The 15,000-nt window shown below is 41.6% G+C and overlaps 1 protein-coding gene across 3 annotated transcripts in view; it reads right to left on the reverse strand.

Moving 5' to 3' along the window:
• ntn1a (netrin 1a) overlaps window positions 1-15,000 on the reverse strand; it is a 70,403-nt gene that overhangs the window by 12,172 nt on the left and 43,231 nt on the right. For all 3 annotated transcript variants that reach the window (XM_017480970.3, XM_047159094.2, XM_017480972.3), the window contains 2 exons: window positions 5,248-5,397; window positions 3,840-3,893 (listed from right to left, as the gene is read on the reverse strand). In XM_017480970.3, the coding sequence (XP_017336459.1) occupies window positions 3,840-3,893; window positions 5,248-5,397 (204 nt within the window). The remainder of the gene's footprint in view (window positions 1-3,839; window positions 3,894-5,247; window positions 5,398-15,000) is intronic.

Raw genomic sequence — 15,000 nt, forward strand, 5'->3', positions numbered from 1 at the left:
TAATACATGCCTCTTTCTCTCCACCTTTCCACACACACGCACACACACACACACACCTGCTTCAGCAGTGACAACGCTCCTCTCTTCAGGAGGCAGGCGGAGAGAGAGAGAGCGAGCGAGCGAGCGAGAGAGAGAGAGAGAGAGAGAGAGAGAGAGCAAGCGAGCGAAAGAGCGAGCGAGCGAGAGAGAGAGCGAGAGAGAGAGAGAGAGAGCAAGCGAGCGAAAGAGAGTGAGCGAGAGAGAGAGAGAGAGAGAGCAAGCGAGCGAAAGAGAGCGAGCGAGAGAGAGAGAGAGCGAGAGAGAGAGAGAGAGAGCAAGCGAGCGAAAGAGAGCGAGAGAGAGAGCGAGAGAGAGAGAGCGAGAGAGAGAGAGAGCAAGCGAGCGAAAGAGAGCGAGAGAGAGAGAGAGCAAGCGAGAGAGAGAGAGAGCAAGCGAGTGAAAGAGTGAGAGAGAGAGAGAGAGAGAGAGAGAGAGAGAGAGCAAGCGAGTGAAAGAGAGAGATGCCCTGATAAGAGGAGCACATGTGTTTGTAATCAGCAGTTGGATGAGATCATGTTCTTCACACACGCTTCTCCATCCAGAGGTGAGATGGGATAATGTATGCGCTCTCATAGCGGGGAACCTGGGTGGTCCTCATGGCATGGCTTTTTGATGGGAGCAACTCAAATATATGTGTGTGTGTGTGCGTGTATACCACCTTTCCCTCAGTTTGATTTGAAAAGGCGGGGTTTCTCAGGAACACTAGGCCACATGGGTTAAACACTTTTAAACCTGTGACTCGGAATGTGTTTGCTTCAATTACAGGAAATAGTCAATGCGTGGGTGCTGAACAGGGCGTTAGAATCAGATTGCTTCTGTCTGATCTTCAGTTGTTTTTAAACCTAATAACCATTCTGAAGCTTTCCCAAAATCATGATCTACATTCAAAAAAAGGTTTGTCATGTCTGAAACTCTCAGATTGTCTTTAGTTTTTTTATTTTTTTTTTACAGAATGCATTTAGAGATAATTAACCTAAACAGAGAAATAGAGTGAATAAGAGATTTTATGTTTTGAATAGAAAAGTTCCCATTAATCATGTCTGTGATGTAGAAGATTCACCACTGAGATAAAAAAAAACAAACAAACAGATAACTGAGTTCAGTTCTTTAGGATTAGAAAGATATTGCAGTGTCTCTCTCTCTCTCTCTCTCTCTCTCTCTCTGTCTCTCTCTATGTCTCTCTCTCTCTCTCTCTCTGTCTCTCTCTCTCAGACCTTTCCATGGAGGATAATTCATTGTATACTGGCCACTAATAATTTTATTTACAGATTTAATTTAAAGAGAAAGATAGAGAGAGTGGAAATGGAGAAAACCAGAAAAAGCATGTGAGGGAGGAATGTGAGAGGAGACGTGGAGGAGAGACTGAAAGAAATGTAAAGATGGAAAGAGGGAGGTTTGGGGTTTTCTGAGGAGAGAGAGAGAATGAGGGAGTGTGTCCCAGCAGCTCTGCTGTCAATCTGATCTGTCAGTGAAGCATTAGAAGCTTGCGATGGTCCACCAACAGCTGCAGAGATTTCTCGCATGCCAGGATTTCTCCGTCCGTGAGAATGACAAACGTTTCTTCAACAAAAACATTTTTTCCACAAGGACGAAACCCAAATACACTCATTCTCTCCATACTCCACAAACACTGCTTTTCTTTTCTGGAAAAAACTCCCAAAAAACCCAACAACCATCTGATACGTGTGATCGAGATTCGCTGCGCCGTTGAACAGCACGACCGTGTGCCTGTTAATAAGTCAAAACGTTTGGTATGCAAAGTTTTGTTTGTTTGTTTTGTTTGGTTTTTTGCGTTGGCTTGTACGCTGCGTGTCGTGGAAGCCAGGAGGAACTGATACAGGAAGAAGTTCCTCGAGCAGATTAACGAGGGAGAATCAAATCCCACTTGTGGGATCGCCGAGTGAGAAAATGATGAAATCAGCAAACGAGCAGGGCTTCGGTTCCCTGCTGCGAGACGCTTAGACAAATTAATTGGAGTCGGAGTCGAAGATTAAAGCGACGAGAGAGCCAGGCCGTGGCTAACTGATTCAAAAGTTATGAAGCGTGGCGAAGCAGAGGCACTGAAACGGGACAGCTGAGATACATATTCATGCGCTGGGTGATTTATGGTGATTTATGCTGCATGCTGAACGCTGAGCGTTAATTCTACCTCTCTCATTAACTGCACTAACGTGAGATATACGCTGCAGAGCTGGAAAACAAGCACGCCGATCTCTCACATCTGCTTCATTCCACTTTCCAGCACCTTCCTTCAAGCCGGAGACACACGACTAGCAAAACACAAACCTTCACTCACAGACTTCTACAAATTTCTGCACTAAAATAGTGCCAGTTCTGTCCACCATGTTTTCACAAAACATAGAGATGGACTGATTTTCTACACATGTTCTACAACATCGCGGAACACTCAACACACGTGATACACTTCTCGTGGTCATTTAACATATGGTTATTCCTGCTAGTTTCTGTTTGGGCAGTGAGATAAAAGTCTGCTCCATTTCCCACGTCTGTATTTTGAACAAATGTAAACCAGACGAGTGTGAACATGAACGTGTGAGACACAGGGAGGACAGCTCTTCCTGCTCCAAATGTCCAGCCTTCTCACAGTGGGGTCAGGGGAACCTCAGGCGTCTGTGAAGACTTATCGTACATATCTTTATCAGACTTATTTATATTTATCCTTGTAGTTATTGTAGTTATCTACATGTAGGACTACTCACTTGAACTGAACACGTCCAATCCAAACCATAATAACTAAAAAATAAATAAGCCTATAAACAGAACTAAAATAAAATAAAATAAGTAAGTAAGTAAATTTTACTTCTAAAGCACATTTAACACAGCGAAGCTGACCAAAGTGCTGACCAGAGTAAATAAAAGTAAAAAAAACAAATAAAGACAGATAATAGACAATAGTAAATAATGAGATTAAAACGCCTGGGAGAAGAGATATGTTTTCAGCCTCTTTTTTTAAAAAGTGGCAATTGAAGGTGCGAAGCAGATGTCCAGTGGCAACTGATTCCATAAACGAGGGGCGTAAACTAAAAAAGCTCTATCCCCCTAGGTTTTTAAACAGGATCGAGGGACTTACAGAAGAAACCTATCAGAAGGTCTTAGAAATATGTTAGATGAATGTGGTGTAAGAAGATCTTTGAGATAGGAAGGAGATTGATCATTAAGAGCTTTATAGACAAACAACAGAATCTTAAACTGAATCCTAAAATGGACCGGGAGCCAATGGAGCGATGCTAAAATTGTGGTGACATGATCAAAATTCTTTGCCCTGGTTAACAGCCTTGCAAAAAGCCTGTAAAACACTATAAACTGGTGAGATGAAGATATATTATATTGATATTGTGCTTATTTATGTCATGATACACTGATCTGTGCTCGTATTTTTTTATTTAAAATGTTTAAATGTTGTAAAATAAGTGCATGCTGACTGGAAGCTGGTGATATTGCATTTTTTACCTTGATCTTTAACTAACTGAAAAGAATTATACATATTGTGTATCGTAGAAATGTGTTCAAACCTTGTGATATGATATTCTTGTCACATTACCCAGCCCTAACTTTAAATAACGTTTATTTTTTGTTTTTTAAATACCAAAGTTCATAAAAATGTGTTCTATGGGCGGAAAGTTCAGGACTAAAAAGCTTCATGTCTACAATTACCAGTCGGAATATTACTGTACATTGTATTTAAATAACGTTTGAATAGTTGGATTATGTTTATGAATGAAATCTGCACTGATGAGGTGTGTGGAATAATTTTATTATAAAAGTTTGCTGCCTCTCACCTGCCGGCTGCTCTGTGATGCTCGCTGTGGTCGTTGGTGGTGCAGATGGAATTTCTGTTTCCAAAAAAACACACAAAAAAAAAACAAGCAAAAGACAAAAGTCAGAGATGAATCAGATAAAGCAACATGTTGTTTTAGGTTTATCACGTGAAAGACTAGAGCATTTTCTCTAAAAAACTGAAAAACTGAATAAATGTAAAATGAAAGAGGGCCTAAAGCTGTGACTTATGGGATGCCTCACTTTTCTTCTGCTGCAAAAAGACTTGATTCTGTCTTCCCTTGTTCCACTGGAATAAACATTTCCCATGCATAAGAACACTAAACTCTCCCCCGTGTGATAACTGATAAAAGTGTAAACCCACAGACATTCACAAGAAATAAAGAGAAGGAAACGTAAAAACGAGACTAAACATCAATAGAGGAAAGTTTTCTACTAAGGAAAATCATGTTACAAGATGCTGTGTGTGTGTGTGTGTGTATGTGTGTGTGTGTGTGTGTGTGTGTGTGTGTGTGTGTGTGTGTGTGTGTATCTGCAAAGAAAAAGACAGGAATCAAGTCTTTTGAGCAGAACCAGGCTTAAAATTGAAATGAAAATAAATTGGAGCTCTTAGAAAACCTGAAGCTCATTCTGATTATTATTATTATTATTATTATTATTATTATTAATCATAATCATTATTATGATTGATATTATTACCTTATTATTATTATATTAGATTAAATTAAACAGAATTACCTAAAAACTGACTGAGACTTTTTAGTTATGAATATTTATTATTACACACTTATTGTAAATGAATAATTTCATAATGTCATAAAGAATTATTCATGCTTTTTCTTTGGAGGCGTCGTGTTTGACTGAGTTTATAACTTTAATGTAGTTCACTGGATCACTTCTCCTGGAGCAGGTTTGAGGCTGATGAAGCTGTTTATTAATATTATTCATGAGTTCAGTATTAAATTTCAAGACTCTATCTAACATTCGATCATAACCGAGAACCTTATCATACTAAAGTCACGATTTATTAACTTGTGTTGCTTTGGATTTTTTTGAAAAACAAATTTTCTGTACGCCTTATAGTTCCGATTACACGTTATTTGGGAACCCTCATATTGTGTGAAGCTTTCAGAATGTGCTAATAAAATTAAACGATGTTGTTTTCAATTTTTTTTTATGTCCTTTATTATTTATAATCCCTTTATTATCATTTAAAAACTCTCGAACATTTGTTTCATAATTACCATATAAACACTCCCTGGTTTATATTCTTATTTATCTATATTTATAAAATTTGACCCTTTTGGAGACATCGTTTTCAGAAATATACGAGACGGTTTGGTTTTCAGTGTGTTTTGAAGGATGCACTGGCATTCTGTGCTGGTGATGTTTGAGAGAAAGTGAACGTACTGATGCAGGGAGCGATGGGGGAGCGGCTCTGCTGGTAGCCCTTAGCGCAGCGGTTGCACGTGATACCCGTCACGCCGTCTTTACACGGACACTGGCCTGTGGTTTGGTTACACGTTTTTCCCGCGGCACCAACAGGATGGCAATCACACGCTGTGAGGAACAGGAGACAGAGAGGTGAGAGGGAGACACACACACATACACACACACGTCAGCGCAGTACATACATAAAGCACAGGTGTAGTGAGAGTAACACTACAGCATAGAGCAGTATGTGTGTGTGTGAGAGAGAGAGAGAGAGAGAGAGAGAGAGATTAGAGCATGCAAACATACAAGTGTTTACACCCCACCTCTACTTAAATACTGTAAGTGATTTGGAGGCAAATAACTTATTCAAATATAAATAGATGGACTGTTCAATTTCTTAGGAACACCTGTACACCTGATCATTATCCAGTCAGCCAATCACGTGTCATCAGCACAATGCATAAAATCATGCAGATACAGATCAAGAGCTTCAGTTCATGTTCACATCAAACATCAGAACAAGGAAATGATCTCAGAGATCTCAGTGACATTGACGGTGGCGTAGTTTGATTATTTCAGGATCTACTGGGATTTTCACACAGTTTACACAGAATGGTGCAAAAAAACAAACAAAAAAAAAATCCAGTGAGCCTCAGATCTGCACTCTTTTATTGATGAGAGGGTCAGAGGACAGTGGCCAGACGGGTTCGAGCTGGCAAGAAGTCTACGCTAACTCAAATAATCACTCTTTACATGGTGGTGAGCAGAAATGCTCAAATCTCAACATGCTGAAACTTTAGGCGGATGCGCTACAACAGCAGGAGACCATGTCAGGGTCCACTCAGACTCAGACTCAGACTCAGCCACACTGGACAGACGAAGTTTATGTAAAAAGACCAGGAGATGTTTGCCCAACCTTCAACTGGCCAGTTTTGGCGAGCCTGTTCCTAAAAAAGTGGACGGTGAGCGTAAATTTACATTTATTCACTTAGCAGACTCTTTTATCCAAAGCGACTTACAAATGAGAAAAATACAAGCATATATATATATATATATATATATATATATATATATATATATATATATATATGAAACACTGCTTGTCAATTACAGATCATGGGTTATCACAGTGGGAGTTGAAATATCTCGTGCTTGTATATGATGAGGAGAGAGAGAGAGAGAGAGAGAGAGAGATGCTGCTTCATCCAGATGAGACTGCATGTGCTGCAAAAACAGGACGTTACTGTAATAACGCTCATGATTAGCTGTTTCATTTTCCCCGTCCTGATCCAGACGTTTCTGCGCTGTGTGTGTGTGTGTGTGTGTGTGTTGTCTCTGTATGGGAGGTCTGTTTCTTCCCCACGCTGTACGCTCCTCTCCGCTCTCTCACTGCCTTTGTAGTGTAAACTCCTTTCATGTCCGAGTGTGCCTCCTCCAGCGTGGGTGGTTACATAAAACCTATTCCACAAATGTTCTTTATTGTGTAAAATGACTCCAGGCCTGTTGTCGAGTAAGTGAATGACTAAATTGGCCGGTGTGTCAGGTAATGAATCTGTAATGTGGGGAAGTTGCTCTGTGAGAGCCGCTCTCGGCTGCTCTGCGTGCTGTCGGTTGTTGCCGTTTAGTCATCAAAGCCCAGCGTCTGTGCTGTCGTTTGAAGGAGCGATTAGGACTTGATTGGATCCACTCGGCATCGCACCGCAAATGTTCGGCGAGAGCCTGTACAGAGTCACGAAGCACGTCGGAGCTGTTTGATCTTTGGGGAGTGAGTCAGGAACGCTGGCGGGGAACGCGGTGTAATGGGTTCCTCCAGCTGTTCGCTTTTACGTGGAGGAGAGAGTGTTGTGATGTGTTGAAGGGAGCGCTGTTTGCATAAAGTGCTCGCTTAAGTCATGTCTAACACAGTTAGGACTTTTTATATTAAACGACCTAATTTGCTTTATATGAACGAATAGGAGTGGGAGTTCCGCTCTTTCCGATGATACGATACACATTTCGATACGTACTACCTGCTCGCTACTGATCCGAACTCAGGCTTGATCCAAATTGATTCAGTTCCATTAAACCAAAGTTTTCCGACATCTTCGGGACAGAGGTGTTTACGCGTCACGGTTTCTCGCTACCACGACAAGCTGCGTATTTTTGTCTTATAAACTTCATCCAAAAGGCTGGTGAAGGAATGACCATTTATAGCTGCTATAACGTAAGTGAGAACAGGAACTAAGAGTGCGTCTCAAACAGCTCCCTAGTTGAGTAGTCGGGGCACTGATCAGGGAGTCGGCCATTTTAAGTTCTGGAACATTCGCTCCCTAAAAAAATCCCACAATGCATCGCAAAAACCAGGGAGCATCGATGTTCCCTTACAGGAAATGACATCATGTTTTCTGAAGCCTCTCAGCTCGAAAAAAATGGCGGATGAACTCTCAGCCAATTTCCGTCTACAAATGTAAGTAGCGTGTTATTGCTGGCGTTGCTCTCAAATGATTACTTACGTGAGCGATTTTTCATTTTATGTGATCTATACACGGTTTGTTTGAGTCTAACGATTTTTAAGTGTTTCATGATTTTTTTCATCCACTAGCTAGCCTACGATCCTGCTTGACATATTATGACAGAAATACGTGTGATTAAGCTAACAAATTTATATGACATAAAACTTTTCAATTTTTGTGACGTTTTACAACATGAGTAGGTAGGCATGACGCCAGAAATTCAGTTATCAGTGTCCCAATGTGTAGTGAACCAGGGTCCTTACCAGTGTACACTATATACTGATTCAGCACCTACCGAACTATTACACGTACCTATAAAAAGATAAAAAGTACTATAGGAAAAGCGTCTATAGGAAAAGAGAACACTTTTAAAACAATTCTAAAAGAAATGACATGTTCTCTCTCTCTCTCTCTCTCTCTCTCTCTCTTTAACACACACACACACACGATTGTGAAATACACTTTGATTTCTGACAGCAGTATTGTTTTTTATCCGTTTTCCTTTCCGATTCGAACCTGATTCTGGCTCATAAACATCCGACACGCCGTATCAGAGACCGTTGTTCTTTACACCCCTATTAACAAGTCATAAACATCAGCATTAGTACGCATTCTGCTCGTTTAACTAAACAAGATTTAAATACTTTAGCGATAAAACACAGAAATGTAAACAGCAAACAAACAAGCTCCTGTGACCCCACCGAAATCGGCACCTGTTCAATAAGGCACGTGGAAAGTGAGGATGTAGTGCACATGAGCTGCAGGTGTTCCACTTGGATGCGTTTCAGAACTTTCTAAACAGTAAACAGCCTGAAGGAAGAGTTTAAGTGGCTTTCCACTTAGTCATGAAGTGCCGGTGCTACTCACAGTCTGCGCCGTGTCCTAAATCTCTCCCCCGCTCGCTCCTTACACCCAACAGCCTCATCTAACTGCCTTCAGCGGCATTTTCTTCGAATGCTTTAGTGATTTTTAATGAACAGGACTTCAGTATTAATCAGTCAGGGATGCCATGGAGCATGCTATTTAGCTCTGTTTACGTTTCCCAGGTTTAAATAGCGAACATAAATAGTGCACATGTGTGTGTTAACGCTCTTACACTACTAGACTCATTCTTTACAACATCAGCGAGTTGATTTTAATCAAAGGAAGCACATTAGTGAGCTACAGTGGAGAAGATCGTCGTGTTCCAGTGTTTCTGTACAGCTGTGAGTAAACTACGATGACCGAGAGCAGCTGATCTTCAAGAACATTAGTTTGGAACGCAAGAGCGTCGTCTGGAGATGTTTTATGTTTAAGACATTTCATCAGGTGTAATTGTAAGAAGACGCTAGTTCCTCCTTTTAATTTGCAGTCTGCTTTGATTTGATCATTAATCGTGAATTAATCCAGATCGCTGTTGCTTCACGTCATCTTCCTCACGTGCACATGGTTATGTTAAACGCCAGTTTTTTTGGATTAAGTAATTATGATCCACGAGTTTGGAGTTTGAACACCGGCACAGTGAAGGTCAGAAAGCTGAGCGGAATCATGTAGTCGTTAGGGTTCAGTCTCTGTTTCAGTGGATGGGTGTTAAGTGCATGAGTCTGGCTTTGTGTTTGGTGTTGTTGTTTGTTTTTTTTTACACAGAAATAACATTACATGAAAAAATAATCGCTGGTCGGAATCACAGCTGTCATCTTAGTTTTTCTGCTGTGACACGCTGAGCCTGATTTAAACTAGGAACACATTTTAATGAGGTAATGTAGAATACATATTGGGAAGCTCCCCCCAAAAAACACGGTGCTATTTGTGGTTTAATAACAGCGACAATGCGAGATCATCGGGTAACGATTTCAATCGCGTGACTCACCCGGTGGCTTCAAAGCGGATTACGTGCACACGGCGGCGTGTTTCTCGGCTCAGGACGAGCGTGAGGGGCTGCGGGGGGTGAACGCGTCTCTGTGTATGTCTGTTTGTGCCATGGCAACCACAAGAAGGATAATTAGCTTAACCAGCTAAAGGTGCTCTCACTCTGGGGGATTCTGATCAGAAAATTATGTCATTCCCTTTAGCGTTCAGCCATGTGCTTCCTGCTCGCTCGGCTCCGGCTTTAGACATGATGTGGAGAGAAATCTTACAGAAAAAAATATATACAGTATATATATTTCCCATAAAGTTTTAACAGCCCACCCAGACGGGACTGAATTAGAAATATCATACACATCTAAAGACCATGAGTGTGTGAAATAATGAGAGGAGTTTTTCCTTGTCTTAACTCACCGGCTGAAACTGGCATCCACCTGCGTACACTAAGGCCACACCCACATCACTCTCCTGCGCCTGAGTGAGAACGAACTGAAATGTTCTTTTATTTAAGATGATGAGTGACAGAGAAGATTATTTCAACATGAAACGAATAGCGTATAAACAAAAAACACCTCAAATTACCATATCGGCGCAATACGCTATGCATTGTAAAACAATACTAAAACAAAACACACTGAAGCTTATTAACTGGACTGATGTGGTGTAGGTTCCTTTCTGATCAGTATTCAGTTTTTTTCTTTCCACTACCCGACACGGAAAAGTGTTTAGGCTTAACTCGTCAGAATCACGAGAGTCAAGAGAGCAAAACTGTCTGTGCTGTCTGGGTGGGAGGGGCATATTCTCTCTCCCCTGTCACTCACAGCGACATGAGCCAATCGTGGGCATCAGTGAGTTCATGGATGAGGAAAAGGGTGGAACGCGGTTTACTCCAGATGTGTTACGCTGCAAATACGGCAGGCTTTAACCAGACCTGCATATCAGGTCAGCTTCTTATTCGAACACTACCAAGCTTCAGTGATGCAAATTCCAGGAGGGTGTTGGGAGATTTGACCAAAAAAATTTAACTGGATATTATTGGACATGATCTGACATAATGTCTGAATAAATCTTCTGACAAAATCCCAACATAATCCCTCCTGGAATTTGCACCAGTGAAGATAGATAGTGTCCTAATGAAGTGCATTCAATACAATAATGGCAGAGTTGCACTTCATTACATTACACTACATTACATTGACTATGTTTACATGGACAGCAGGAATCTAATTACTGACCTTATTCTGAATAAGACAATATTCTGATTAAGGTGTTTACATGAGTCGCTTTTAGAATATTCCTTTCATGTTTTACATGTTATAGAACACAGATGGATTAATGGCACACGTCATTGCGTCACCGCGCCACACCGTCCGACGTCCCTCCAGAATTTCACGTATTAAAATACAGTTGGTCTTCATTATGGTACCGTATACAGTTTTGGGTGTTTTTATTTAAATTTTTTTATGAACGCTTCAAGTGCGGTTAATTATTTGTCATGCTACACGTGCAAATAGACGACTGCTTGAAGCCGTGGGCTGCGTCAGAAACCGCATACTCACCTACTAGATAGTAGCCAAGATGCGTATATTTCCCCTACTGTATAGTAGGTAAGTACACGGTTTGGGACACAGCCATGCTCTCTTGTTTCCGTCAAATCGTTGAGCAATGTCGTGTGTGATCGTGTCCTGTCGCAAATTGTGGTGAAAACTCCCACGCGACGTTAATATTGTGATTAGGGTGTGTACATGTCTGTAATACACTTGGATAATGTGATTAAAATAGGAGTACTTCACATGCCTTAATTCGACTTGTGTTTACTTCGAGTATGACTTTAGTCAGATTAAGGTAATCAATAATCGCTGTTTACATGCTAGTTTCTTAACCAGAGTATCGTCTTAATATCGGATTGTTGTTGTCCATGTAAACGTACTGATTACATTTATGGCATTTGGCAGATGCCCTTATCCAGAGTAACTTACATGTCTCTAATTCATACAACTGAGCATTTGAGGGTTAAGGCAGTGCTGGGAATTGAACTCCTGGAATTTTGACCTTCTGATCAGTACTTCAACGTCTTAATCACTGAGTTACCACTGACCCCTACCATCGCAGCAGGAGATAAACATCACCTACAGACAGCTTGCTAGCTGAACACCTCAACTCAGATTGAGTTCTCGGGGTCCTTTTGTAATAAAAACGATTTGATATCACGCAATTCAGGCACACTGATAGATCATCCCAGCTCCAACACTTCACTGAACTCAACATCGTGCTGATCTAAAGCATGGCCTTCATCGTCCAAACACAACGCCTCATTTACCCAACAGAATCGATTGTAAAGCAGCTCTTCATGTCGAGTGCGAATGAGGAGCGTCGACAGGCCAAACATTTCCACCATAATGAGCCCACACTGGAGAGAAACGAGTGTTTACAGCGGGGTTTATGAGGGACGACGCCATCCATCATCAGCACGATCAGAGCCGGGGTTTCTGGCAGGCGTCGGCGTGTAGGCGAGTCACGGAGCAGAGTGTGTTTCCCCCCGACGCTGTGACTGATTACCCAACTTATGCACTGTGAGATTTTTCGTCAACTGGAATGAAACGCCTGGCACGAGCTTTTCACGCAGAATATTTATATCCATGATGTATAGCGTAGACCATGAGCACTGGTTAAACACGGCCTTAACGATGAGCTGTTAAAGGAAAGCAGAGTGTGCAGTACAGCAGTGACCCTGCCGTGTTTCTAATCCTGCATCATGTTCTTCCTTATAATTATAATAATAATAGAATTAATAATAATAATAATAATAATAACAATAAGCATATTTCTAAAGCACTGTCATATATATGTTGCATCTTTAAGTAGTTTAAATAAAGGCAGGATCAGCATCCATGACAGTTCAAATTAAACAGTTCAAATAAAGCACTAACAGAAAAGGAAAGTATTTTTTTTTAAACATAAATACTAAATAAACAATAACAAAACATACATGTTCACTTTGTCTACTTTGAGGTTGAAGTGGCCTTAAACAGGTGGCTGTATTATACAGATGTGCTTCGTTTTCCAGACGTGTGTGTGTGTTCAGTAATGTAATCGGAGGATGTGTGTGTGTGTGTGTGTGTGTGTGTTCAGTAATGTAGTCGGAGGACGTGTGTGTGTGTGTTTGTGTGTGTGTGTGTGTGTGTTCAGTAATTCTGATCAGGATTAGTGATCTTCATATGAATCACAGAGACATGTCAGTTCAGATGGGGTAAATATCACCTGGAGTCATTTTACAGAAGGGAAAATACGGTGTGATCTTTCCAGATGCTGTGTACAGGCAGAGCGTAAACAAAATAATCACAAGACGAACTTGGATTAAAACCCCAGCGATACTCCGGGAATAATTCCTGTACACACCTCCACGTGGAAAACGAACGGCGTCTGAATCGGGGTTTAGTGATCGTAAGTGTTAAATGAAATGGAGATAAAAGACTATTTCTCCTATGTCTTTGTGCAGGACACACGGCGTCTCAGCATTATGATATTACAGTAGAGAAACTCTCACAGTATAACACATTTTAGAAAAACTCCCCGCGCCTCCTACTGCATGACGCTTCTTTGCTTCGTCTCGTCTGTTTCTTTCTATTTTTTCCCTGATTGCTGGGGTGCTTTGATCAGCGTATCTCTGACTATCGGGTGTAAAAATCCCGCTATCACGTCATGACGCATCTTTAACCCTTTAACCCATACACTGCTCTTCTCTCACCTTCAACGTGTGTTTATCCACAGACGAGTTAAAGAATACGGCAGGATTTAGAAGTGCTCTCAGATAGTTAGTGCGCTCGCTCATGCTTCAAATCCTTGGTCATGTTTCGTTAAGCAGCAGAATGTGGTGGTTAAACCGAGAGTAATTACTGCACGCGCTCCAACTCTGGCAAACTTCAGGATGAAACCGAGCGCGGTGGGTTTTTTCTGTGAGGTGCCGAGGACATAAATCACGCTGAAATGTGTTTATGCTGCCTGTTTAAGCGGAGCGAGGAGGATTAGCTTAAACACAACACCGGGGCTATTTTTTTTTCTCTCTTGCATGTGAAATGTGCTGTTACGTTCCCGATGTCACTGCCCAAAAAAAGAATGGCATGCGGCGGCGTGAATCATGAGGTGATGGTGTAGGAGGAGGAACGTCAGGGTTCAGCAGGGAGGAACATCAAAAAATGACATTTACAGTCTGACACTAAGCAGCCTGCACTGAGGAACTATCTGTTTCTGATCCACAATGATGAGAGGGGAGCGTGATCAACACACTCTCTCTCACACACACACACACTAACACTCTCTCTCTCACACACACACACACACACTAACACTCTCTCTCACACACACACACACACTAACACTCTCTCTCACACACACACTCACTCTCTCTCACACACACACAGTCACACACACTCTCTCTCCTACACACACTCACTCTCTTTCACACACACGCATACACACACACAGTCACACACACACACACACTCACTCTCTTTCACACACACGCATACACACACACAGTCACACACACAGTCACCCACACACACACACACACACACACACTCACTCTCTCTCTCTCACACACACACACTCACTCTCTCTTTCTCACACACACACACATAAACTCACACTCTCTCTCACACACACACACAGTCACACACACACACACACTCACACACACTCACACAATCACACACACTCACTCACACATACTGACTCTCACACACACACACACAAACATAGAGATAGACAAAGACAGTAAAAGACAGCGATAAAGAGATAGGCTGAGAGATAGAGATATAAAAAAAAGACCATGAAGGACAGTGAAACAGCTAAAGATAAAGAGATTGAGAGAGACAGCAAGACAGAGTGACATAATGAAAGACAGAAATACAAACACAGTAAAAGACAGAGACAGAGAAACAGGCAGACATAGTGAAAGTTGGCCAGACAGACAGACAGACAGACAATGAAAGACAGAGAGACAGACACAGTGAAATACAGAGATAGACAGACACAGACATAGTAAAAGACAGAGAGACAGACAGACAGTGAAAGAGAGAAGAACAAAAAGAGTGTGAGACAGAGAGATAGACAGAGACAGAAAGACAGACTGAGTGTGAGACAGAGAGATAGGCAGAGACAGACAGAGAGGTAAACTGAGACAGAGAGACAGACGGCGTGTGAGACAGATAGATAGACAGAGACAGACAGACAGACTGTGTGAGAGATAGACAGACAATGTGATAGACAGAGACAGACAGAGAGATAAACAGAGACAGAGAGACAGACAGAGTGTGAGACAGATGGATAGACAGAGACGGACAGATGGAGTGTGAGACAGAGAGATAGACAGAGACAGAAAGACAGATGG

Source organism: Ictalurus punctatus, chromosome 12 (genome assembly GCF_001660625.3).
Source record: "Ictalurus punctatus breed USDA103 chromosome 12, Coco_2.0, whole genome shotgun sequence".
NCBI classification, from domain to species: Eukaryota; Metazoa; Chordata; class Actinopteri; order Siluriformes; family Ictaluridae; genus Ictalurus; species Ictalurus punctatus.